Here is a 25,455-nt window from a genome sequence, read left to right as displayed (position 1 = left end):
CATTAAAATAAGCAGTGAGGAAATAAACTCATAAAATGATTAACAACTCGGGAGGCTTACTCCCTCTAACGATTTTAAAGCGTTTTAAAGACTTTAAAGCAATCACCACACCGAAACTGGCCCTTAATATCCAACATTTAGTTTAATTTTAAAAAATAATAATAAAAAAAGGTCCTTGTTGCAAAGGAAAACCAGGCAGCTCCAAGTTCACACAGCAATGCACATACACGCCTAGGCAGACACACAATGAGAATGTGTTGTTTGTGATGGTACTGGAGAGGCCTCCATGTCCAAGGGGGCATTTTAAGCTACAATTAAATATGTCGGGCCTGACACACAGACCGTGACGGAACAAGCGCGTGATATTTTAATGAAGGGACTCTTTTTAAAACCCAGAGATGAAAGGATGGATGGAGATATACATGACCTCTCAGGTGGTCGCTGCCACTGAGAAGCCATGAGGGAGGGGCAGGGCTTTACCCAGCCAACATCTGACTCTTCCCAGAGCCGGTGTGGACGTGTGCCCGCGTCGCCTCAGGTTCAACCTGCAGATGAGACAAGTGACTGCTACATATCTGGTCATCAGATGCTGAGATCTCCAGGAGACCTCCGCCCTTTGAGCCGCATCAGTGCGCACGCGTCATCAGAGCTGCCACATAAAAAGCTTCCCTGGTGATTGGCCCACATGACCATTGGCCGCCATTTTGGAGCAGTGTCATTATCCCAAGGAGGAAAGAAACTGTCATGGCCGACTTCTGTACATCATCCATTCATTTAGGCAGCTCCCAGCTTACTCACAGCCTAGCAGCCTTCCGGTACCCCCAGGCTCTGCATGGGGCTGCTCAGACATTGAAATGAGGCTTTAAAGCTCACATTAGATATGGCTTTTCACATAAGACGAGTGAAGTCCGCCCTCCTGCCTCTTTGTAAAGCAAGGCTCTGGCTGCTGAGGTTGACCAGCAGATGCAGCTCGCCCCATCATGTTGCGTGAAGCAGCAGGCCAATTCCTGGCTAAGCCGAGCCCTGGTCTGCTAAGGCGTGTCCTGCAGGACCAGGTCTTCGAACATCAAGTAGCCCTTAAGGGAGAGCGGGAGGTCGAACCTCTCAATGGTCCGTAGCCTTTGGTGGCCCATAGCGTCCCGAATGGCTAGGCGGCTGAGATGCTTCAGGGAGCGAGGCTGGCGGGAGAACGTCTCGATCCAGGAAATGAAGGCCGTCTGCGAAGCCAGGCGCTTGGGAGGCAATCCAGTTTTCTGGAAAGGAAAGAGAAGAGGTCAGTTTGAATTTTGAGGAGGCTCAATCAGGACTTTAATAGATGAGAATCTTGAGATGGCTAATGCATCCCTCCCCACCCCACCCCTGTGCTAGGGAGGCTGGCATGGAACAGGCTGTGCCTGGTATCCATCACGTCCATGCGTAACAAGTGCACATGGACCAGGCTAGACTTCACTCCAGCCCTCCCACACCAAAGCTCTCATTTCCAGCAATGCGCAGCATTATGTACCCTGGAGTAGGGGGGGTTAAAGATCACTTCATGGGAACTGCAACCTTTCATACCTTTTTAAGTTACTTCAGCTGGCCCCTTAGCCCACACCCTGTCTGAAAATTATTGTTTTTGGCAGCTTTCTAGAGTAATTCAGTAATGCTTATTTCAGACTCTAACCTGTTCATTAAATACATGTACACTGGTCTAATGCAGAATTATGAAGTGAGTGCCAGTGAGGTGGGTAGTGCTACCAGTTTTCAGTTAAAGGACTTTACAGCACTACCACCGTGGCGGTAATGACCTGTAAAACACGTAATATGTGCACTGTTTATTCGGACTGCTACTTCTAAATGTATGGTGGAATTAGATTGAAGTCATTAAGATGAATGCATGTCATGTTATGTTATGTGTATTTGTAAAGCACATTATAACCCGTGAGCGTATCCTGCGCTGCCAGGTGGGCGTGCCAAGCCCTGCCGATGTTATGTCGGTTAATTGAAAAGCCGGGTCTTCAGCTTCTTACGGAATTCAAGAAGATAGTAGAAGGATGTGAGGTGCAGTGGGAGGCTGTTCGAAGCTTGAGGAGCAATGTAGAAGAACTCCTGATGTGGTTCTGTGCGCGCGTGGGATGAGCGTGCGTCCCGCGGAGTGGAGGTGTCTGGGCGGAAGGTGGAAGGAAATGAGACTGTTCTTGCCAATGAGATGATATATAGTTTAAAATATGTAATATATAGTATGCAATATATAATATTAATAACATTATATTTATATATACATTATATTTTATATATGCATGCATACACACAATCTTATGTCATACAAGACCAAAGATATGGACTAAAATCAGCACTGCAGGAGCTCTTGAGTCTTTAACTCCAACACGTTTTCTGCTCGAAAAGCCCCCTAGTTCCCTCACCCGAGGAACCTTCCTCTGTTTTATGATGTCATTGGAAAGGGACACTCGTTTGGCCTCTATACTACGTATGACAATAACAGTCTGACGACAGTCCCTGCCATCTACCATATACAAAAATGGTAAATGTTTGAATCAAACAGTTAGAAATATTGGAAAAGGAAGTAATATCTAAATGTAAAAAAATGGCGACGCTTTCGCTCAGGACAATTTATCGCTACGAGTTATATTGCGAAATCATCCCTATGTTGTAAATGTGCTTGGTGTTATAATGTTACACGAGTATTCTCCATACCTGGAGGGAAATGCTGCAATTTAGTGGGGTAAAAATGTCACCTGAGCACAAAACGCGCCAATATTTTCAGTGGCCTTTGGGCCTTGGTAGTTCATTGCTCCACAGGGAACACGTTGAGTGCCTCCTACGGGCAGCTGAAGCTAGCACATGGCCCTCACAGCGCCGGTGCCTGAAGCCGGCGGCCGGTGCAATTAAACGTTGGTGCATCGAATACCAAGGCTGTTAGTCTTTAATCCACTACCAGACACTCCCTGCCCCTTTTTTGGCGCTCTCAAAAGTTCCTGTTGTTTCCTTTTGTGAAGGTTTTGTTATCTTTCCCTTCCTCTGCCTTTCAGATCTCTGTCTTTTTCTCTCTATAGCACTGAGTAAATATCTGATGTGGAAAAATAAGTGCCGATCTCCAAAAATAACCGGCACCACCTGCTCAAATTAAGCACTGCATCTGACCCCCACGGCAATGCTCAGCTTTATTTCGGACGGGCATTTTTGTGGGTGTTTGGACAAAATATTGAGTTAATGATTTCATGTGAACAAAATATTGTGTCAAGAATGTTGAGGACAAAAATATCATGAAGGTAAGTTTCTATGGGCCAGCAAGGGTTACTCAACTCCACATACATGTACCTTGACTATATGTATATATCTTCAAGGTATGTAGATGTGAAGTTAAAAATAGTAACTCTATACTTACCTACTTGTACTCACCTTCTCAATATTTTAGCCCTCGATATTTTTGACATGATATTCTGTCCACACAATATTTTAAGTTTCGCTGTTCTATCAGACAACCCACTTGGGGTGCGCCTCGTTAGAAACTCACTGTTCCCCCATACATGTCCAGTGTAGCTTATGGTATTTGAATGTGGTTTGCGACACTCACATCTAGACCTACACCGTACAGGTCGGGGCTGATGCTCGCCTTATGGTATACACTGTTAAGACGGCCACTGCATGACCTTTCACCCAGGAACATCTTACTCCTCATGGAGAACACAGCCTGAAGCCTGCTCTTTGGAATATCCACCAATCATACACTTCTGATGTCTGTAGGAACAGGGACCGCCTTCCAAGCTATGCAAAGCTCGTAAAAGAACAGCCCCAGCCGAGGCTGACACCCTTTCCATGGTTCACTAATCAGAGCTTTGGAAAAACGTCACCAAGCATGAGCCTTCTGAACTGCAGCAGGGTGCCTCAACCTGTGAGTTTCAGATGCCTCAGGAGGGCTGAAGGGGTGGTCCTCTCCTGGTGACATCATACAGTGCAGGAGGGTGCGTATCCAGCAGAGAATCAGGTTGAGTCCAACCAGGGAGAGCCTTTCTGGTTTAAAGACTTCCTATAAACAAGACGGGCACCAAGCATGGGCAGCTGCCCAGGGCCCCACACTCAGCCCACCAACATGGGGCCCCGCACCAACCAGTGCGCCCCAGCCTGGTCGCAGCACACTCATCTTCTTGTGCCCCCTGCTCGTTGAAATTGAGAGCAAGCTGTCGTGTTGCAATTGCGCCCATGGTGGCGCACGGCTTTTTTGCGTGAGGCAAGTAAACTGACGCATCTCTGCTATAATGCAGAGATGCGTCAGTTTCTTGTAAATCTGCCCCTCAGATTCTGAGAGAGCAAGGCCCCCTGTGTGTCAAAGACACACTCACTCGGGAACACACACCCTGCATGTTAATCCTACAGGCTGAGCTTGTGTCATCTTTGAGCTTTGATAAAAGCAAGTCCTTTAATTCTGTTTTCTAATCTCATGGCACCTGCTTATCCCACGGCTTCGAATGCATTTTATCTGTAAATCACACTGTGCGCATGTAGCCCGGCTGAGATCAGGGCTTCATCTCCTCTAGTTAGAAGGTGTTGTTTCCTTGCAGTGTAGAGCAGTCATATGACAAGGGTGTGATGTCAAGGCCTAATGCAACTAAAGAAAAATGGCCGGCTTGCACCTATGGTCTGAATTACCCGGGCGAGCAGAGGGGCTGGGTCGGTTTACCGAAGAGGAAACACTGACCATACCTCGCAAACACCAGATGCCTGTCAGATCCTATGGAAATGCCAGACACCTCCCAAAGCCTATAGAAAGACAAGAAGCTTCATAGATCCTATGGATACACCAGAAGTCTACTAGATCATATGGCAACACCAGAAGCCTCCCGGTATCCTGTGGAAAAACCAGAAGCCTACTAGAGACTATGGAAACACAAGAAGCCTCCCAGATCCAGTGCAAACACCAAATGCCTGCAAGAGCTTGTTGAAACACCACACGCCTACCTGATCCTATGGAAATACCAGATGCCTCCCACATCCTATGGAAACACAAGAAGCCTCCCAGATCATATGAAAACACTAGAAACCCCCAAGGTCCAATGGAAACTCCAGATGCCTACTAGAAGCTATGGAAACACCAGATGCCTTCTAAATTCTATGGAAACACTAGATGCCTTCTAAATCCTATGGAAACACTAGATACCTACTAGAGCCAATGGAAACACATATGCCTACTAGATCTTATGGAAACACCAGACACCTACTAGATCCTATGGAAACACCAGGTGCCTTCTAGATCCTATGGAAACACCAGATGCCTTCTAGATCCTATGGAAACACCAGAGGCCTACTAGATTCAATGGAAACACATTCGCCTACTAGATCATATGGAAACACCAGATGCCTACTAGATCCAATGGAAACAACAGAAGCCTACTAGATCCTATGGAAACACCAGAAGCCCCCAGGTCCAACGGAAACACCAGATGCCTACTACATCCTATGGAAACACCAGAAGCCACCAGGTCCAATGGAAACAACAGAAGCCTACTACATCCTATGGAAACACCAGAAGCCACCAGGTGCAATGGAAACACCAGATGCCTACTAGATCCTATGGAAACACCAGAAGCCCCCAGGTCCAATGGAAACGCCAGATGTCTACTAGATCCTATGGAAACACCACATGCCTACTAGATCCTATTGAAACACCAGAGGCCTACAAGATCCTATGGAAATACCAAAGGCTACCAGATCCTATGGAAACACCAGATGCCTGCTAGATCCTATAGAAACACCAGATACCTGACAACTCCTTAGGGAACACCAGACGCCTGCTAGATCCCATGAAAATATCAGAAACCTACCACATCCAATGGAAACACCAGACGCCTACTAGATCCAATAGAAACACCAGAAGCCTCCCAGATCCTATGGAAACACCAGAGGCCTACTAGATCCTATGGAAACACCAGAGGCCCACCAGATCTTATAGAAACGCCAGATCCCTTCCAAATTATCTTTCCTCTCTGCTCCTGGAGCAGCCTGGCAAAGACTGTACCTGAAAACCCTGGAACCTGCCGTCCACAATAACCTCTTTGCCTGCGTTGGTCAGTTTGGGTGATCTTTTCCTAAAAAGCTGCATTGAATGAGTTCCCACATCCGGTGCAGTGTCCTGTGGTAGTGGTGACGTCTGCTTCCGCCCTGGCCGGAAGTGCTACTCACAAAGCTTGTTACCCCTCAAGCGACTGCCCCGGTTCGACTCCAGTGCCCGCTGGTTGGCACTGACGACCTACCTTATTTTTGTATGTGACGTCAGCACCGGCCAGCACGAGCAGCCGGATGCACTCCGTCTGTCCACTGCAGGCTGCCAAATACATGGGGGTCACCCCCCAGTTATCCTGCAGGTTCACGTCTGCGCCGTGCTGGGGAGAAAAGGGAATAGGGGAATTCAGAAAACAGTAACAGCAGCACCAGCAAGGTGTACACAACATCACACAACAAGGGCACAAATAACTGTGTTGCACACACACAAGAGTAAGCAACTATTACTTCTGTCACAGATAAAGTACGAGAATTGGTTCAAAACTATAATACACAGCATTAGCGGATGAGAGGGGGCAGGACTCTGAAGTCCTGTTCGTTATGTCATACTGACAAGTTCCAAAGAGGCAGAATGCATCTGTGATGTGGCAACTTGCGTTGTATACTAAGGGCCATACTTATCAAGTAGTTGCATCACACCTGCACCACGCAACAGGGTGCAAGCGTGATGCAACTGCTCAATGCGATTTATCAAGCCACGCAAGGCCACCGTGTGTGGCCCTGAGTGGCTCGATGAATCTGGAGTAACGCAACGCAAATAGCTCCGTTGTGTTACACTGCCCCAGGGAGGCGTAACATGGGAGGAGCGTGGGTGTTCCCGCGCATCCATCCATGGATTTTGGCATGTTCCCAGATTTACCATAAATGGTAGACTTGGGAATGTGTTAAGATTGCTATGCCTCCCCCAGTGAGGCGTAATGAGGAGAAATGTGTTTATTTCTCCTCATTGTTTCCTATTTCTAGAGAAAAATGCCTCTTGGGATTGTTTTTGTACAGGAAGGTGCCCCTTTTTGGCACAAAAACTATCCTGCTTGCAACCCAGGCACCCTTGTACCAGGGTCGGATAAGGATTGTAATTAGGCCAGAACACTCGCGGATCGTGCCCTTTCATGAAACATCTTTGGACTCATTTTTAGAGAAATGTTGGTAACTTAAGAATTTTAAAGCCTATCGAATCAGTAAGATTGGTGAAAACGAGAAGCCCTGCATTTTGGCCAGGTGGGCGAGGTGGAATAAAATGTCCCAAGGGCCACAATACCTGATGTGGCTGGGGATTCCCACATGGCCGTTCTTTTACCGACATGACCAGTATTTTAATATCCTGGCCAGTGTGAAAATGAAGAAAATCACTGAAAGTCTGTCTCTTTTCTTGTGATCAGAATGTATTTTAAACAGTCAATGTAAGGTGAAAGCACTTAAAAATGTGTTCTAAAGCCGCTTTACTCATCCGTGACTAATAGCTAAACTAAACAAAGACAGAAAAGCCATTTAAAAAAATATGGATATTTTTATATAAAGAGCGCTCTCTAATCATCATGCTCCGGCCTTTGCAGAATCTTGTAATGTGAATAAATTGCAGTTTTTTTTCTAACTGCTTTTTTGTATAGTTTTACGTAGGGTGAGCTCGGTGCTAGGACATTGGATCGATGCACAGGAGCACCAGTTACACTACTCAAGATCAAATTCATTTTAATTCAGGCGTTGGAGATTAAGTGATTTGCCCAGAATCACAAGATGTTGAGCCTATGCCGGATATAGAACCTGGCTTCCTACTTCCAAATTCAGCAGGTTTGGCTGTAACGTCACCCCCTCTCTAGTTTAATAAAAGCTTAATAAAGGTTGCCTTACAGCGAGACCTATGCCAATACACAGACACCCTCCAGGAAGGCTTCTCTTACGTCAATCCCTCCCCAGTCTCAGGGCGATGGCCTTGCAATGAAGGGATCAAAAGAAAAAGGACACAGCCACTGCGGCTCCAGTGCGGGGTCAGGTGTAGATGGCCCATAGCCAGAAAATCCCAGCCCCCCCAGCGAGGCCCCCACTTACTCCCACCCACCACCATCCACCATTGCCTGAATATGATAGCCTGGTAGGGGAGGGGTCAGGGGCAAGACACTGCTTCTGGGCCAAACTTGCCCCACCGGAGTCCAAGAATGGCCCAACAAATGGAGGTACACCTGGCCCCCAGTAAGGCCGATAATCACACTTACCACCTCCGCCCGCCCACCATAGCCTGAAGTGCGATGGCCGGGCATGAATCAAGTGGAGGCCTTCAGAGAAGCAGCCCACAGGTCACCCTTAGGTACCGGCCCATCCCCAATGCCCGACGGCCCCCCCTTCCAATCTGACCCTGCCTTGCACCATAGTGCCAGGGTGCCTGCACCATAGTGCAAGGGTGCCTGCACCATAGTGCGAGGGTGCCTGCACCATAGTGCGAGGGTGCCTGCACCATAGTGCAAAGGTGCCTGCACCATAGTGCAAGGGTGCCTGCACCATAGTGCAAGGGTGCCTGCGTTGGTGCCAGTCAGCCCATTGCACGCTAGCGCCTGGAAAAGACAGGATTGCTGCCCTTGCCCTGTCACGCAGCGCAGGGTTGTAACTTGCAGCGCGGCGTGACTATTTGATAAATACACCCTAAGCCTCTGGCTTCTAATGCGCCACTAGGGACATCCGTGTCTGTGATGTGAGGAGTAAATGAAAGGGGATCGGTGAACTCTACACTGCCCGTCGGTGCATCACTAGCAAAGAGTCGAAACTCTCAACTACTTGTACAAAAGAAATAGAAATAAGTTTTGTGAAAGATAGAACCAGTTCTCAGGTTTGTGGTGACGTTGGCAGAATTCATGAGGAGGAAACATGGAGAGGGGTAGAGGATAGGGTTACTAAGTCAGGTGTAAAATAAACATGTGGAATGTGACTGGTGTAGTGACAGCAGGCACTGGCACAAAGGAGAAGAAAACGGGTGGAAAATGGGTCAGAGTTTCAAAATGGTGCCAGCAGGGAGCATGGTAGGGTTGCCATGGCAGGTAGTGATGGATGAATGAGCAGATGAAAAGAGTACCTTGATACTGGTGTAAATACTGGAATACAGGTTTATGGGGGTGATCATGTTAGCTCCTTTGTTCTGCCTTCTCCTCGTGTACGATTGCGGCTAAGTTGTGAGCCAGTGTGAATCTGATGTCCGGCTGGAAGGATACATAGATATTGTACGTTGTAAGACTGGTAGCTCATTCCAGGAGAAGTCATACTGGGCCTGGTAGCTCAATCCAGGAGAAGTCATACTGGGCCTGGTAGCTCATTCCAGGAGAAGCCATACTGGGCCTAGTAGCTCAATCCAGGAGCAGGCCGTACGAGGCCTGGTAGCTCATTCCAGGAGTAAGCCCTACGGTGCCTTGAAGCTCATTCCTTGGCTTTGCCGCTGCAGAAAAGGCTTGGCCACCTGAGCGAGCTCGTTTGAACCTCGGCACACACAACAGTTGGGCCTCAAGCGTAGACAGCCGCATGGAATGCAATTGTGGGATTTCTGAACCAAGTAATCTGGACCATACGATGAACTGTTCTAAACACAAGGCAGAGGGACTGAACATTCACCCTCTTGTTCACTGGAAGCTAATGCAAGGGTTTTAAGACCTTCAGGGCTCGAAGATAAACAAGGAAGCAGCAAGGCCAAGCTTGCCGGAGCATCTGTATCCTTTGAAGCTTCTGTAGGAGACCCAGAATCAGCATCAGCACCAGAAAGAGAGACTCACAGAGGTCCAGGCACTAAAAATCAACCGAGAGAGAGAACCCGACATGGTGAGGACAGCGATGACGCCCAAGGCCTTTTGCATCTCCTGGATGATGCTGTTTCACCTCTGTGCGAGTACTCCGGCCAAGGAAAAGGCATACTCCTCACAATGCATGGACCTTTGTCCCCATCTCACCTTCTGAAACTACTCGGCATTTCCCCAAAATATGGGACAACCCAAAAAATGTACAGGAGAATTGGAAACAGCGTTTGAAACTTATGATTCTAACTCATTGGATTGTAGTCATTGGCTTGTGCCATTATACCAGGAGAAGCAAGAGGCTGGTTGGTAGTTAAGGCAAATTGACCAGAATAACTACCCGCACACTGTGCTGCTTTAATTGCAGATAGAGATGCCGATGCTTTTGTTTACGTGTCAATAAAACCAGGGCACAAGTCGGGGGTACACGCAGGTACACGGCGTCCACCCACTCTTTTCACAGGGTGGATGCCATCCCCCCTGCCAAGACATTGGGCCTCATAGAAATATGGTGAACATGTCCCGGTGTAAGACACCGGACAGGTTCAGCAGCGCCTGTACGTTGTCTGCTTTCGATTCCCAGCAGCAAGGTGTAGGCAGGGAGGGGGCTTCTTTCACCTCCAGCTGGGCCAAAGTTAAGGGGCCATCAGGCCTCCTTTGGTTTGAATATCCTGACTGGAGGCAGCCTGGAACCTCACACTTAAAAGTAAATGCCATGGAGGGGAAAGAAACAAAAGCAAACAGCTCATCTCTTCACCAGAGAGGCAGCTTTTGCTTCTGTTATGTTCCTGTATAAAAGAGATGCATTGACTGCAAGAATGTCAGGTGTGTTTGTCTGCCCCAGTATTTACACAAATAACAATTTCAAACGCACTATTTTATTTCTTTTATAGCGCTGCGCAACCCAGTGCAGGGTGTCAGAGCTCTTTACGTAACATACACATTATACATGGCCAATAAATCATGCACATGTGTAAATCAAAATACAAGATGGGTTACATGAGACAGTGTTACAAGGTGTAGGAGTCACGTCTCCTTCATACCTCACTGTGGTCTTTTAGAAGGATTACAATTTATGAACTGCCGGTAACAAAAGAATCTCTGTGTTAAAAGCAGTAACCCACTTTACTATCTACATAAAATAAAAATCTGTCATCTTAGTGTTAGAAGATGTGCTTTGCAGGAGACACATTTACCTTCTCTACTACTTTAATTCAAATCTGGGACTTCACACAACACCGACCTCTCCAGCAAGTGCATTAACCACCAGAGTTATCTCACCATCATTACTATTCCCTGAGATTTACTGGGCACCTTCACAGCAGATGCCTTTAGCCAATCAAATATTTTAAAATGCAGACTTTGCAACCAATTAAGCATAACAGATCTACTGCCACGCTTCTCCTTAGTTGCCAATTTCTTTGTGGGAGGGTTTAAATAATAAATGTATTAGTTGAGGCCCAGATTTTGCATCAGGATTTCGCCACTTTTTTGGCACATCCCAGACCCCAAATCTCATAATGTGCTTAAATGTACTCATGATATACCTGATAAGCAAATGAATGAGGTCTTAATATCTGATGTCACTTCCAGTGATATCACTTCCTGTAATGTCACATGCAATGTCATGCGTTGTGACATCATACACTGTGATGGCACGTGTCATGATTTCACTTGCATACTGCCTAACCTGGTTAGTCCCCCCACTTCTTTTTTTAGGACTTGTGCCCGGCTAGAACTGATTGGACTGGTTTCCCTGCGTGTTTGAAGGGTACATTTGACCACTCTTCTGCTATGATGAGTGATGCTGAGATGCTCATGAAGCAGTAGCAGCCAGTCTTGTTTGAAGGACACATTTGACCACTCTTCTGCTATGATGAGTGATGCTGAGATGCTGATGAAGCAGTAGCAGCCAGTCTTGTTTGAAGGGTACATTTGACCACTCTTCTGCTATGATGAGTGATGCTGAGATGCTCATGAAGCAGTAGCAGCCAGTCTTGTTTGAAGGGTACATTTGACCACTCTTCTGCTATGATGAGTGATGCTGAGACGCTGATGAAGCAGTAGCAGCCAGTCTTGTTTGAAGGGTACATTTGACCACTCTTCTGCTATGATGAGTGATGCTGAGATGCTCATGAAGCAGTAGCAGCCAGTCTTGTTAGAAGGGTACATTTGACCACTCTTCTGCTATGATGAATGATGCTGAGATGCTCATGAAGCAGTAGCAGCCAGTCTTGTTTGAAGGGTACATTTGACCACTCTTCTGCTATGATGAGTGATGCTGAGATGCTGATGAAGCAGTAGCAGCCAGTCTTGTTTGAAGGACACATTTGACCACTCTTCTGCTATGATGAGCGATGCTGAGACGCTGATGAAGCAGTAGCAGCCAGTCTTGTTTGAAGGACACATTTGACCACTCTTCTGCTATGATGAGTGATGCTGAGATGCTCATGAAGCAGTAGCAGCCAGTCTTGCTTAAAGGGTTGTTGCCCAAGGGACAGGAGCAATTAAGAACAATATTTATTGGTTGGCAAAACAAATGTCTCTTTGTTTTTATAGCAAATCATTGTGTGCCTGTTCAAAAGCGCCGGGAAGAGACCACCAAATCTAAACTGACAGCCTTGCAAATTCAACCCTTCCAGCAAATGATCAATCAGAGGGAGGGGCTGGGGTGGAATCAGGAGGCAGGGTGTATAGGGAGGCGGGAGAGGGGGAGGAGTCAAGTACAGCGAATGGGAGCCTTTGCTCAACCTGGAAACTTCTCATGTTTCGGCTGTGACTCCTACAGATATGGAGCAAGACTGACCGAACCTCAGGAAGGGCTCACATGGTGAACTAGAACAGTCCGACTTACTCGAGGGAAGCTCCTCAGCGCCTTGAGACCCTCACAGGTGAGTATTTGCGCTTTACCAACCTTTGAATGATTAATTGATTTAAGCTGGCCACCCTGTACACGGTTCAACCTCTGCAGATCAGAAAGGACTGTACATATGACATGTCATTAATTAAAAGCCAGCCTCATGGCTAATCAATCCTGCGGTCGCTGGTCAGACCTAAAACCTCTGAATTAATTACTTTACCTGTCTCGGGAATAAACAATACCTGTAGCTGGTATAACAAACACGTGTTTCTCATCCAATTACTGATCGGGTGCCTGTTTTCTTAGGTCCAATCAAAGACCAACATGCTTTCTGCTTGTGCTCCACCTTTCCTGCATACCTGCTGCGGAGGGACTTCGGTGCAATTTAACTGCACTGTATTGTGCACCAGCGAAGGAGTCCATCTGAACCTACCTATTGGAAATCAGTGATGCTGTTTCACCTGCGCTCTGCTAAAATGATGAGTCCTCGAAACTCATGATTCTGTGAATATCCCACCACAAACAATAAATATTAATTTTGATCAAATTCTGTCATATTTGTGGTGTCCACAAGGTAACGATGTGAGGTGCATTCTAACTGCTGAACCAGTAAAAATCAGGCTGAACCCAACGAAGTAACTCCCTCACTGACCTCAGGACCCAGTGCGTTCCAAGGTGGAAGCAGAACTCCAGCCGTTTAAAGAAGACGAATTTGATAGTCAACGTAAGCATCTGTAACCTGCCCATCCTGGGTATCAAAAGCCTGGTAACCACCTGCTGATCTGTCGTGAATGCTGCTGTGTTACTGAGCTTTCCTGCTGTGCCAAATCCAGGAAGCAGTTTATCATTCATTCCGGCAAAGCGTCATCGTTCGCGGTTGTTGATTCATGTTATGGCTTGTTCGCCATGCCACACATCCTGATACGCAGTTCCTTCTTCCTGGGAACGACAAGGCTCCCACAGGGGTACACCGTCACCTTCCATCTTTTCATAACCACTTACTCAAACTCAGGAAACCTTGGTCTTTCCAGGAGGACCTACCGTGGTTCAGTACATTGACGATGTATTGTCTGCTTCAGACTCCTCGGACCAATGCAAGGGTGGTTCCCTGTATCTGCTCACTGAATTAAAACTGGTTGAGCAAAGGCATAAAGATTGTGTACCCCGAGTTCAAACTTTAGGTCACAATCACAACATCTTTCCTGGAGAAAGTCATCGATCCGCTGGCCGCATTGAGGCTGTGGTATACAACCATAATCTGTTACCGTCTTCTAGGTACACACTCTTTTGGAGATGGCAGGCTATTGCATACAGTGGGTTTTGGGATATGCTAGCATTGTTGAATGTTTGCAATTTTTCAATAAAAGAGACAGCTTTGAAAACCTTCTCTATACCCTCGCCCTCCCTCTGTCGTCCATTGTGCCACTCACTCTTCACTCCATCTACTGATCCTAAGGCATGTGTATATTACCATGACAGTTTTCATACCTCTTGTACTGTTTTTTCTCCCACGGTTTGTGATATTTTACTATACCATGTGTACACATTTCTTTGGCGCTTTAGTGCTTTCTATGCACTACATAAAATCATCAATAAATAAATGGGGCCCCTGTGCATATAATTTTCATCCTGATGCCCCAAAAGTGAGCTTTTGTCTATTTATTGGCATCCGTGTGTGTGTTTTCAGGGTGCATAGAAGCGTACTCATGCTCCTGAGTTGATGCTGTCAATGTAGCCCAGAAACAACTATAAGACTTTATCCCTAATGTTGAGACCCCACTCAGGATTGGCTGCGAGAAAGGAACCCACTGTATGTCAAGAACTGGGATCCAAAAATATTTCAATAGTGCATACCATCCTCAGTGCTTTGGGAAGGTTGAGAGGTAAACTCAAGTGGCCCCATGCTGGTCAATCGGGGCCACCCTTAGTGCTAAAAATAAATTTGCGTCCATATGAAATTTTAGTGGTCAGGCCAGTGGTCCTTCTTGCAACCCCTCCTGTCTCTCAGGGCATACTTGATGTACATGTTTCTTATATTGTGACTCTAGAATACTGTAAACCATGTATTCGCTGTTTCAACAGCTTCCATTCTCAGCTCAGTGCTACACTGCCCACCAGTCCAACAGAAACTCATCACAGTCTACAACCCTGAGACTGGGTTCATATCAAGGACTACGAGCAGAAGTCAGTACTCCAACCCAGGTGACAACGTCTGTGTCAAGTCCTCATCACCGACAACACTAGAATCAAGTGCATGCACCGTCCGCCTGGTCGCTGGGCTCAATGCATCGCACTGCAAGCAGCCACGGGTCTGAAGGGAGAACAACCTGCGGACAGGCATGCTCTGCTCCTGCAAGTGCAGGGTGAAGACGTCCCCAGATGGCTGCAGGCAGTGACCCCAGTAGTCGGAAGCCTGCGGCTACCTGATGAGTCGCTGGATCTGGCAAACCCTCTCTGCTGCAAGCTTCTTCGGGTGGTTAATCATAAGACTGTGTCAGAAGGGGGCAGTGGGGGGTTAAAAGAAGCTATCCACGCTGAGTCCATTGACATAAAGACAATACCTTCCAGAAAGTGTTCCTTCAGTACAAGTACAATTTGCACCTTTCTTTATGTTGGCGACGCTCCCAAGCGCCACCACCGTTGACGTGTGGCTTTCAATTCTCCTAGTTCCCTTGACTGGAAGGAGCAATGACCCACAGCTGCGTTGGCGCTTTATTTCTGAGTGTAACAGACTACAGACAGTCTCACGTCAAACCTGCTGACTTGACAATGCCCTTGCCCTATCAATCCCCCCCTCCCCCCCGCTGTTCAACTTGCATCTGCTGGTCAAGGATTGGTTTGCGAAGTTGGAAACTGCAGCATTTTTATGGGACACCTTGAGTGCAATGTGTGTCTCTTCAATGCACAGCATAACCCCCTTTATCAGACTTCACCCATGTTGGCACCCCACGGACACTCTTTCCTTCCAGTGTACTGGTCACCCTTGGTGGCACTGCGGGTCAGACTGCAGTGAATTACATGTGTGGCCGCACAGCTCACCTGTGGCTGCCGAAGAACTGGTCTTCATCCAGTCACCCTACCATGCCATGTCTGCCATCATACATTTACCATCATAGCCTCCTGCCGTGCACAGCGGGCAGTCCAGACATGTTCCAGAAACTGCCCAGTTCTTTGCCAGCTTATGTCCAAGCCTTGCCATGTGGCTGTCTATGAGTTACAACGAGTCACCAAGGCATCCGAAGATGCTCAGATTCAATTTCAGACGCACTCGAAGTAATTACCACTGATTAGTGGCTCAGAACAGTGAGTGTGAACACTAGAATGGCTCCTGGCTGTGTCCTGGCTACTGAAGGAGGGCTTTAGGGCGTTAAAGACTTGATTCTGCCTCAGATGGGATGGGATTGAAGGGCGGGGCGTTTGATCACAGTTGAAAGGTATTTTGGAAGATATTAAATAAAACCAGCCAGAGGAATCCTGCCCCCTAACATCTCTGCTCCTGGTTCACATCCTTGTCTGAGTCTGCACTGCATCCTCTCAAGCCTCAGAAGGGGAGCTCTCATCTCACCCGCTGACCACCCAGGATGATGACAAGTCTGACCATGGCACTTTAGAGCGCTCTGAAAAGATGACACGTCTGACCATGGCACTTTAGAGCGTTCTGAAAAGATGACAAGTCTGACCATGGCACTTTAGAGCGTTCTGAAAAGATGACACGTCTGACCATGGCACTTTAGAACGTTCTGAAAAGATGACACGTCTGACCATGGCACTTTAGAGCGTTCTGAAAAGATTACAAGTCTGACCATGGCACTTTAGAGCGTTCTGAAGAGATGACAAGTCTGACCATGGCACTTTAGAGCATTCTGAAAAGATGAGACATCTGACCATGGCACTTTAGAGCGTTCTGAAAAGATGACAAGTCTGACCATGGCACTTTAGAGCGTTCTGAAGAGATGACAAGTCTGACCATGGCACTTTAGAACAGCCTGGAAAGATGACACGTCTGACCGTGGCACTTTAGAGCGTTCTGAAAAGATTACAAGTCTGACCATGGCACTTTAGAGCGTTCTGAAAAGATTACAAGTCTGACCATGGCACTTTAGAGCGTTCTGAAGAGATGACAAGTCTGACCATGGCACTTTAGAGCATTCTGAAAAGATGAGACATCTGACCATGGCACTTTAGAGCGTTCTGAAAAGATGACAAGTCTGACCATGGCACTTTAGAGCGTTCTGAAGAGATGATAAGTCTGACCATGGCACTTTAGAGCATTCTGAAAAGATGAGACATCTGACCATGGCACTTTAGAGCGTTCTGAAAAGATTACAAGTCTGACCATGGCACTTTAGAGCGCTCTGAAGAGATGACAAGTCTGACCATGGCACTTTAGAGCGTTCTGAAGAGATGACAAGTCTGACCATGGCACTTTAGAGCGTTCTGAAGAGATGACAAGTCTGACCATGGCACTTTAGAGCGTTCTGAAAAGATGAGACGTCTGACCATGGCACTTTAGAACGTTCTGGAAACGATGCGGAGGAGTAAGTGTGTCAGTGAATGAACGCAAAAGTCTTAAGTCTGTGTAAATAAATAGCAGACAAGGAATGAATTGTGAAAAACCTAAGCACACGTGCTCTTGTTAGAGCACCTCTAGTCTGCTTCAGCCATGCTTTCTTGCTCCGCCATCACTGCGCGCAGGACGTGTCCACCGCTGACGTCGATGTGCCTCGTGTTTTGGCCATGGGACGAGACATGAGAAACTGCTTTGCTCAGCTAAAACATTTTAGATTTGTATTCATGAAAGTCCTTCTCCCAGTCTCATGATCTCAGCTCCGGACCTCTGAAAAGCTTCCATGTGACAAATACTAGATGCTTGTGTATAGTGGGGTGTACATTTGGGTCCTGCATGCACTTGTCGAGCTTCCAGGGGAATCCCTGGTCAGTTGACTCAGGGATTTACAGACTATTCATTTTTCTCCTGTCAATAAGCCCTTCCAGACTCCAGGTGGCAAGTAAAAAAGTTTCTTTGGCAAGACAAACGTGCATTGATACAGTGTTGAGTGCTCGTAAAGATAAACTGGGCACAGATACCAGCGGACCATGTGGGCATACATTCATGAATGGACGGGCAGACGCACATAGATACACGTTTAATGCGGGATCAGAGGGATGCCTGTTAAGTACCTTGAGTGCTTGTATAGACATGGAGACCCCATCAGAGAGAAGATCGGAACACCCTACTTACCCATCACAACAGGAGGCACAGGGGGCGTTCCATCACTGAATACCCCCACCCACCTCAGTGTACCCTACAAACTGCCACTGTGACATGGACGAGAGGGCATTAGGCATTAATTGAATGTTTAAATAATACTTTAGCTTTGACTTTGTGGAGAACATGGCGACTCAGAACTTTTCTTTATCGATGCATTACAGATTATTTCTAATGTTCACATATTTACACACAGTAACCCGAATAACCGATTCATTTTCATGTTTTTATTCATGTCTCCTGCCTCTCTCTCTCAAAACTAAAATTCAAGCATTGGAGCTGCTCAAACCTCCACTTCCATATTCCTGATTTACAACAACTATTTCCTGATATTTGGGTTTCATTTTTTTCACAGATTTGAACAGAGTTTTATTTTTATAGATTTGGTTTGATTAGTTTTATTTTCCATCCACTCATCAGGGTGGTTTCACCTCTTTTCCTTTGTATCGTATGCATTTTTATATCGGGCATCCCTGTGCAGATTTTTAAACAGGTAGCAGTCCTGTGCAGAAAGGTCACTTCCTTTCACCAGCTGCACAACATTTTACCATTTCTGGCTCTCTGCTCTCATCGGCGTCTGTATTCACTCCGACTGGACCAAGTGCTTGTGTCTCAAGAATCCACTTGAACGGATATGATATGGGCTGCGTCTAGCTGCAGAGCCCTGCTGGGTGTGACTGAGCCCCTCCTGAGACAGCCACTCACAGGCCCTGAAGCTTGGCTCACTGTTTGAAGTGCTTTCCATGATGTGTTAATCTCAGAAGGACTTGTGGCTTCCATGGAGAGGATTGCGTCACTGGCAACACATTGATGTGCGGGCTTCGATATGGAATTCAAACCCTGGTGTTAGGTCCATTGAAAATGTTCACACATTTACTATCTCAACAGCTTCAGAATTCTGCTCCATTGCAAACACCCCATGGGACCAACGAGTAGGGCATGGGACACTGACCAGCTGGCAGCCAGGACAACTGACGTAAAAGGAGCCACTCAGGGCATGGTATCATTACAGCCATGCCGCTGGCATGAGGTGAGACTAGTCCACATTTCCTGACCGACAGAACTGCCAGTCGTGTGCAAGGGAGGCCAGATTTCTGCTAAACAGCCCAGTTCAGAAGTCACACCTGTGAGACTTGCTTATTGTACTGTGTGGGTAGAAAAATATCCCTGTCCACAAGTTTAAACAGTGAATTTTCTGTGTTACATAATTACTAGGCATTAACTATACACACCATTGTTCCTGTGAACTGAAACTAAATAGACACATTTCTGTAATAAATAAGAAAAAGAAGAGGAAAAAAGAAGAAAAACACATGAAGACTTGTGACCAGTTCTGGAGTGATGTATGCAGTCCTGGGGCCAAGTGTTCAGTGGTGTGTCCAGTTCTGGAGCCCAGTTCTGGAGTAATGTATGCAGTCCTGGGGCCAAGTGTTCAGTGGTGTGCCCAGTTCTGGAGCCCAGTTCTGGAGTAATGTATGCAGTCCTGGGGCCAAGGGTTGAGTGCTGTGTCCAGTTCTGGAGTCCAGTTCTGGAGTGATGTATGCAGTCCTGGGGCCAAGGGTTGAGTGCTCTGTCCAGTTCTGGAGTCCAGTTCTGGAGTGATGTATGCAGTCCTAGGGCCAAGGGTTGAGTGCTGTGTCCAGTTCTGGAGTCCAGTTCTGGAGTGATGTATGCAGTCATGGGGCCAAGGGTTGAGTGCTGTGTCCAGTTCTGGAGCCCAGTTCTGGTTTGATGTATGCAGTCCTGGGGCCAAGGGTTGAGTGCTGTGTCCAGTTCTGGAGTGATGTATGCAGTCCTAGGGCCAAGGGTTGAGTGCTGTGCCCAGTTCTGGAGTCCAGTTCTGGAGTGATGTATGCAGTCCTGGGGCCAAGGGTTGAGTGCTGTGTCCAGTTCTGGAGACCATTTCTGGATCGATGTATGCAATCCTGGTGGCAAAGTGTTGATTGTCGGGTCCATTTCTGGAGTAATGTACCCAGTCCCGGGGTCAAGTGTTGCGTGCTGTTCCAGTTCCTGAGTAATGTACCCAGTCCTGGGGTCAAGTGTTGTGTGCTGTTCCAGTTCCTGAGTAATGTACCCAGTCCTGGGGTCAATTGTTGCGTGCTGTTCCAGTTCCTTAGTAACGTACCCAGTCCTGGGGCCAAGTGTTCAGTGCTGTGTCCAGTTCTGGAGACCAGTTCTGGAGTGATGTATGCAGTTCTGGGGACGAGTGTTGAGTGCTGTGTCCAGTTCTGAAGACCAGTTCTGGAGTGATGTATGCAGTCCGGGGGCCAATGGTAGAGTGCTGTGTCCAGTTCTGGAGACCAGTTCTGGAGTGATGTATGCAGTCCTGGGGCCAAGGGTAGAGTGCTGTGTCCAGTTCTGGAGACCAGTTCTGGTTTGATTCATGCAGTCCTGGGGCCAAGATTTGAGTGCTGTGTCCAGTCCCTGAGTAATGTATGCAGTCCTGGGGTCAAGTGTCGAGTATTGTTCCAGTTCCTGAGTAATGTATCCAGTCCTGGGGTCAAGTGTCGAGTATTGTTCCAGTTCCTTAGTAATGTACCCAGTCCTGGGGTCAAGTGTCAAGTATTGTTCCAGTTCCTGAGTAATGTACCCAGTCCTGGGGTCAAGTGTTGCGTGCTGTTCCAGTTCCTGAGTAATGTACCCAGTCCTGGGGTCAAGTGTTGCGTGCTGTTCCTGTTCCTGATTAATGTATCCAGTCCTGGGGTCAAGTGTTGCGTGCTGTTCCAGTTCCTGAGTAATGTACCCAGTCCTGGGGTCAAGTGTTGCGTGCTGTTCCAGTTCCTGAGTAATGTACCCAGTCCTGGGGTCAAGTGTTGCGTGCTGTTCCAGTTCCTGAGTAATGTATCCAGTCCTGTGGTCAAGTGTTGCGTGCTGTTCCAGTTCCTGAGTAATGTACCCAGTCCTGGGGTCAAGTGTTGCGTGCTGTTCCAGTTCCCGAGTAATGTACCCAGTCCTGGGGTCAAGTGTTGCGTGCTGTTCCTGTTCCTGATTAATGTATCCAGTCCTGGGGTCAAGTGTTGCGTGCTGTTCCAGTTCCTGAGTAATGTACCCAGTCCTGGGGTCAAGTGTTGCGTGCTGTTCCAGTTCCCGAGTAATGTACCCAGTCCTGGGGTCAAGTGTTGCGTGCTGTTCCAGTTCCTGAGTAATGTACCCAGTCCTTGGGTCAAGTGTTGCGTGCTGTTCCAGTTCCTGAGTAATGTACCCAGTCCTGGGGTCAAGTGTTGAGTGCTGTTCCAGTTCCTTAGTAATGTATGCAGTCCTGGGGCCAAGGGTTGAGTGATGTGTCCAGTTCTGGAGACCAGTTCTGGTTTGATGTATGCAGTCCTGGGGCCAAGGGTTGAGTGCTGTGTCCAGTTCTGAAGACCAGTTTTGGTTTGATTTATGCAGTCCTGGGGCCAAAGGTTGAGTGCTGTGTCCAGTTCTGGAGACCAGTTCTGGAGTGATGTATGCAGTCCTGGGGCCAAGGGTTGAGTGCTGTGTCCAGTTCTGGAGCCCAGTTCTGGTTTGATGTATGCAGTCCTGGGGCCAAGGGTTGAGTGCTGTGTCCAGTTCTGGAGTGATGTATGCAGTCCTAGGGCCAAGGGTTGAGTGCTGTGCCCAGTTCTGGAGTCCAGTTCTGGAGTGATGTATGCAGTCCTGGGGCCAAGGGTTGAGTGCTGTGTCCAGTTCTGGAGACCATTTCTGGATCGATGTATGCAATCCTGGGGGCAAAGTGTTGATTGTCGGGTCCATTTCTGGAGTAATGTACCCAGTCCTGGGGTCAAGTGTTGCGTGCTGTTCCAGTTCCTGAGTAATGTACCCAGTCCTGGGGTCAAGTGTTGTGTGCTGTTCCAGTTCCTGAGTAATGTACCCAGTCCTGGGGTCAATTGTTGCGTGCTGTTCCAGTTCCTTAGTAACGTACCCAGTCCTGGGGCCAAGTGTTCAGTGCTGTGTCCAGTTCTGGAGACCAGTTCTGGAGTGATGTATGCAGTTCTGGGGACGAGTGTTGAGTGCTGTGTCCAGTTCTGAAGACCAGTTCTGGAGTGATGTATGCAGTCCGGGGGCCAAGGGTAGAGTGCTGTGTCCAGTTCTGGAGACCAGTTCTGGAGTGATGTATGCAGTCCTGGGGCCAAGGGTAGAGTGCTGTGTCCAGTTCTGGAGACCAGTTCTGGTTTGATTCATGCAGTCCTGGGGCCAAGGGTTGAGTGCTGTGTCCAGTCCCTGAGTAATGTATGCAGTCCTGGGGTCAAGTGTCGAGTATTGTTCCAGTTCCTGAGTAATGTATCCAGTCCTGGGGTCAAGTGTCGAGTATTGTTCCAGTTCCTTAGTAATGTACCCAGTCCTGGGGTCAAGTGTCAAGTATTGTTCCAGTTCCTGAGTAATGTACCCAGTCCTGGGGTCAAGTGTTGCGTGCTGTTCCAGTTCCTGAGTAATATACCCAGTCCTGGGGTCAAGTGTTGCGTGCTGTTCCAGTTCCTGAGTAATGTACCCAGTCCTGGGGTCAAGTGTTGCGTGCTGTTCCAGTTCCTGAGTAATGTACCCAGTCCTGGGGTCAAGTGTTGCGTGCTGTTCCAGTTCCTGAGTAATGTATCCAGTCCTGGGGTCAAGTGTTGCGTGCTGTTCCAGTTCCTGAGTAATGTATCCAGTCCTGGGGTCAAGTGTTGCGTGCTGTTCCAGTTCCTGAGTAATGTACCCAGTCCTGGGGTCAAGTGTTGCGTGCTGTTCCAGTTCCCGAGTAATGTACCCAGTCCTGGGGTCAAGTGTTGCGTGCTGTTCCTGTTCCTGATTAATGTACCCAGTCCTGCGGTCAAGTGTTGCGTGCTGTTCCAGTTCCTGAGTAATGTACCCAGTCCTGGGGTCAAGTGTTGCGTGCTGTTCCAGTTCCTGAGTAATGTACCCAGTCCTGGGGTCAAGTGTTGCGTGCTGTTCCAGTTCCTGAGTAATGTACCCAGTCCTGGGGTCAAGTGTTGCGTGCTGTTCCAGTTCCCGAGTAATGTACCCAGTCCTGGGGTCAAGTGTTGCGTGCTGTTCCAGTTCCTGAGTAATGTACCCAGTCCTTGGGTCAAGTGTTGCGTGCTGTTCCAGTTCCTGAGTAATGTACCTAGTCCTGGGGTCAAGTGTTGAGTGCTGTTCCAGTTCCTTAGTAATGTATGCAGTCCTGGGGCCAAGGGTTGAGTGATGTGTCCAGTTCTGGAGACCAGTTCTGGTTTGATGTATGCAGTCCTGGGGCCAAGGGTTGAGTGCTGTGTCCAGTTCTGAAGACCAGTTCTGGTTTGATTTATGCAGTCCTGGGGCCAAAGGTTGAGTGCTGTGTCCAGTTCTGGAGACCAGTTCTGGAGTGATGTATGCAGTCCTGGGGCCAAGGGTTGAGTGCTGTGTCCAGTTCTGGAGCCCAGTTCTGGTTTGATGTATGCAGTCCTGGGGCCAAGGGTTGAGTGCTGTGTCCAGTTCTGGAGTGATGTATGCAATCCTAGGGCCAAGGGTTGAGTGCTGTGCCCAGTTCTGGAGTCCAGTTCTGGAGTGATGTATGCAGTCCTGGGGCCAAGGGTTGAGTGCTGTGTCCAGTTCTGGAGACCATTTCTGGATCGATGTATGCAATCCTGGGGGCAAAGTGTTGATTGTCGGGTCCATTTCTGGAGTAATGTACCCAGTCCTGGGGTCAAGTGTTGCGTGCTGTTCCAGTTCCTGAGTAATGTACCCAGTCCTGGGGTCAAGTGTTGTGTGCTGTTCCAGTTCCTGAGTAATGTACCCAGTCCTGGGGTCAATTGTTGCGTGCTGTTCCAGTTCCTTAGTAATGTACCCAGTCCTGGGGCCAAGTGTTCAGTGCTGTGTCCAGTTCTGGAGACCAGTTCTGGAGTGATGTATGCAGTTCTGGGGACGAGTGTTGAGTGCTGTGTCCAGTTCTGAAGACCAGTTCTGGAGTGATGTATGCAGTCCGGGGGCCAAGGGTAGAGTGCTGTGTCCAGTTCTTGAGACCAGTTCTGGAGTGATGTATGCAGTCCTGGGGCCAAGGGTAGAGTGCTGTGTCCAGTTCTGGAGACCAGTTCTGGTTTGATTCATGCAGTCCTGGGGCCAAGGGTTGAGTGCTGTGTCCAGTCCCTGAGTAATGTATGCAGTCCTGGGGTCAAGTGTCGAGTATTGTTCCAGTTCCTGAGTAATGTATCCAGTCCTGGGGTCAAGTGTCGAGTATTGTTCCAGTTCCTTAGTAATGTACCCAGTCCTGGGGTCAAGTGTCAAGTATTGTTCCAGTTCCTGAGTAATGTACCCAGTCCTGGGGTCAAGTGTTGCGTGCTGTTCCAGTTCCTGAGTAATATACCCAGTCCTGGGGTCAAGTGTTGCGTGCTGTTCCAGTTCCTGAGTAATGTACCCAGTCCTGTGGTCAAGTGTTGCGTGCTGTTCCAGTTCCTGAGTAATGTACCCAGTCCTGGGGTCAAGTGTTGCGTGCTGTTCCAGTTCCTGAGTAATGTATCCAGTCCTGGGGTCAAGTGTTGCCTGCTGTTCCAGTTCCTGTGTAATGTACCCAGTCCTGGGGTCAAGTGTTGCGTGCTGTTCCAGTTCCCGAGTAATGTACCCAGTCCTGGGGTCAAGTGTTGCGTGCTGTTCCTGTTCCTGATTAATGTATCCAGTCCTGGGGTCAAGTGTTGCGTGCTGTTCCAGTTCCTGAGTAATGTACCCAGTCCTGGGGTCAAGTGTTGCGTGCTGTTCCAGTTCCTGAGTAATGTACCCAGTCCTGGGGTCAAGTGTTGCGTGCTGTTCCTGTTCCTGATTAATGTATCCAGTCCTGGGGTCAAGTGTTGCGTGCTGTTCCAGTTCCTGAGTAATGTACCCAGTCCTGGGGTCAAGTGTTGCGTGCTGTTCCAGTTCCCGAGTAATGTACCCAGTCCTGGGGTCAAGTGTTGCGTGCTGTTCCAGTTCCTGAGTAATGTACCCAGTCCTGGGGTCAAGTGTTGCATGCTGTTCCAGTTCCTGAGTAATGTACCCAGTCCTGGGGTCAAGTGTTGAGTGCTGTTCCAGTTCCTTAGTAATGTATGCAGTCCTGGGGCCAAGGGTTGAGTGATGTGTCCAGTTCTGGAGACCAGTTCTGGTTTGATGTATGCAGTCCTGGGGCCAAGGGTTGTGTGCTGTGTCCAGTTCTGAAGACCAGTTCTGGTTTGATTTATGCAGTCCTGGGGCCAAAGGTTGAGTGCTGTGTCCAGTTCTGGAGACCAGTTCTGGAGTGATGTATGCAGTCCTGGGGCCAAGGGTTGAGTGCTGTGTCCAGTTCTGAAGACCAGTTCTGGTTTGATTTATGCAGTCCTGTGGCCAAAGGTTGAGTACTGTGTCCAGTTCTAGAGACCAGTTCTGGAGTAATGTATGCAGTCCTGGGGCCGAGTGCTGTGTCCAGTTCTGGAGACCAGTTCTGGTTTGATGTATGCAGTCCTGGGGCCAAGTGTTGAGTGCTGTGTCCAGTTCTGGAGTCCAGTTCTGGAGTGATGTATGCAGTCCTGGGGCCAAGGGTTGAGTGCTGTGTCCTGTTCTGAAGA

The 25,455-nt window shown here is 48.1% G+C and overlaps 1 protein-coding gene across 1 annotated transcript in view; it reads right to left on the bottom strand.

Annotated features, from left to right (window-relative positions):
- Window positions 1-177: 177 nt before the first annotated feature.
- The window catches only part of LOC146797278 (ankyrin repeat and SOCS box protein 11-like), an 83,827-nt gene continuing 58,549 nt past the window's right edge, over window positions 178-25,455 (bottom strand). The window contains exons 4-5 of the mRNA XM_085627541.1: window positions 6,249-6,377; window positions 178-1,253 (exon numbers count right to left, since the gene is read on the bottom strand). Coding sequence (XP_085483667.1) covers window positions 1,032-1,253; window positions 6,249-6,377 — 351 coding nt within the window. The 3' untranslated portion in view covers window positions 178-1,031. The remainder of the gene's footprint in view (window positions 1,254-6,248; window positions 6,378-25,455) is intronic.

This window comes from Triturus cristatus, chromosome 9, assembly GCF_964204655.1.
Source record: "Triturus cristatus chromosome 9, aTriCri1.1, whole genome shotgun sequence".
NCBI classification, from domain to species: Eukaryota; Metazoa; Chordata; class Amphibia; order Caudata; family Salamandridae; genus Triturus; species Triturus cristatus.
Note: the sequence above shows the minus strand (reverse complement) of the source record. Positions and strands in the feature narration are given on the sequence as shown.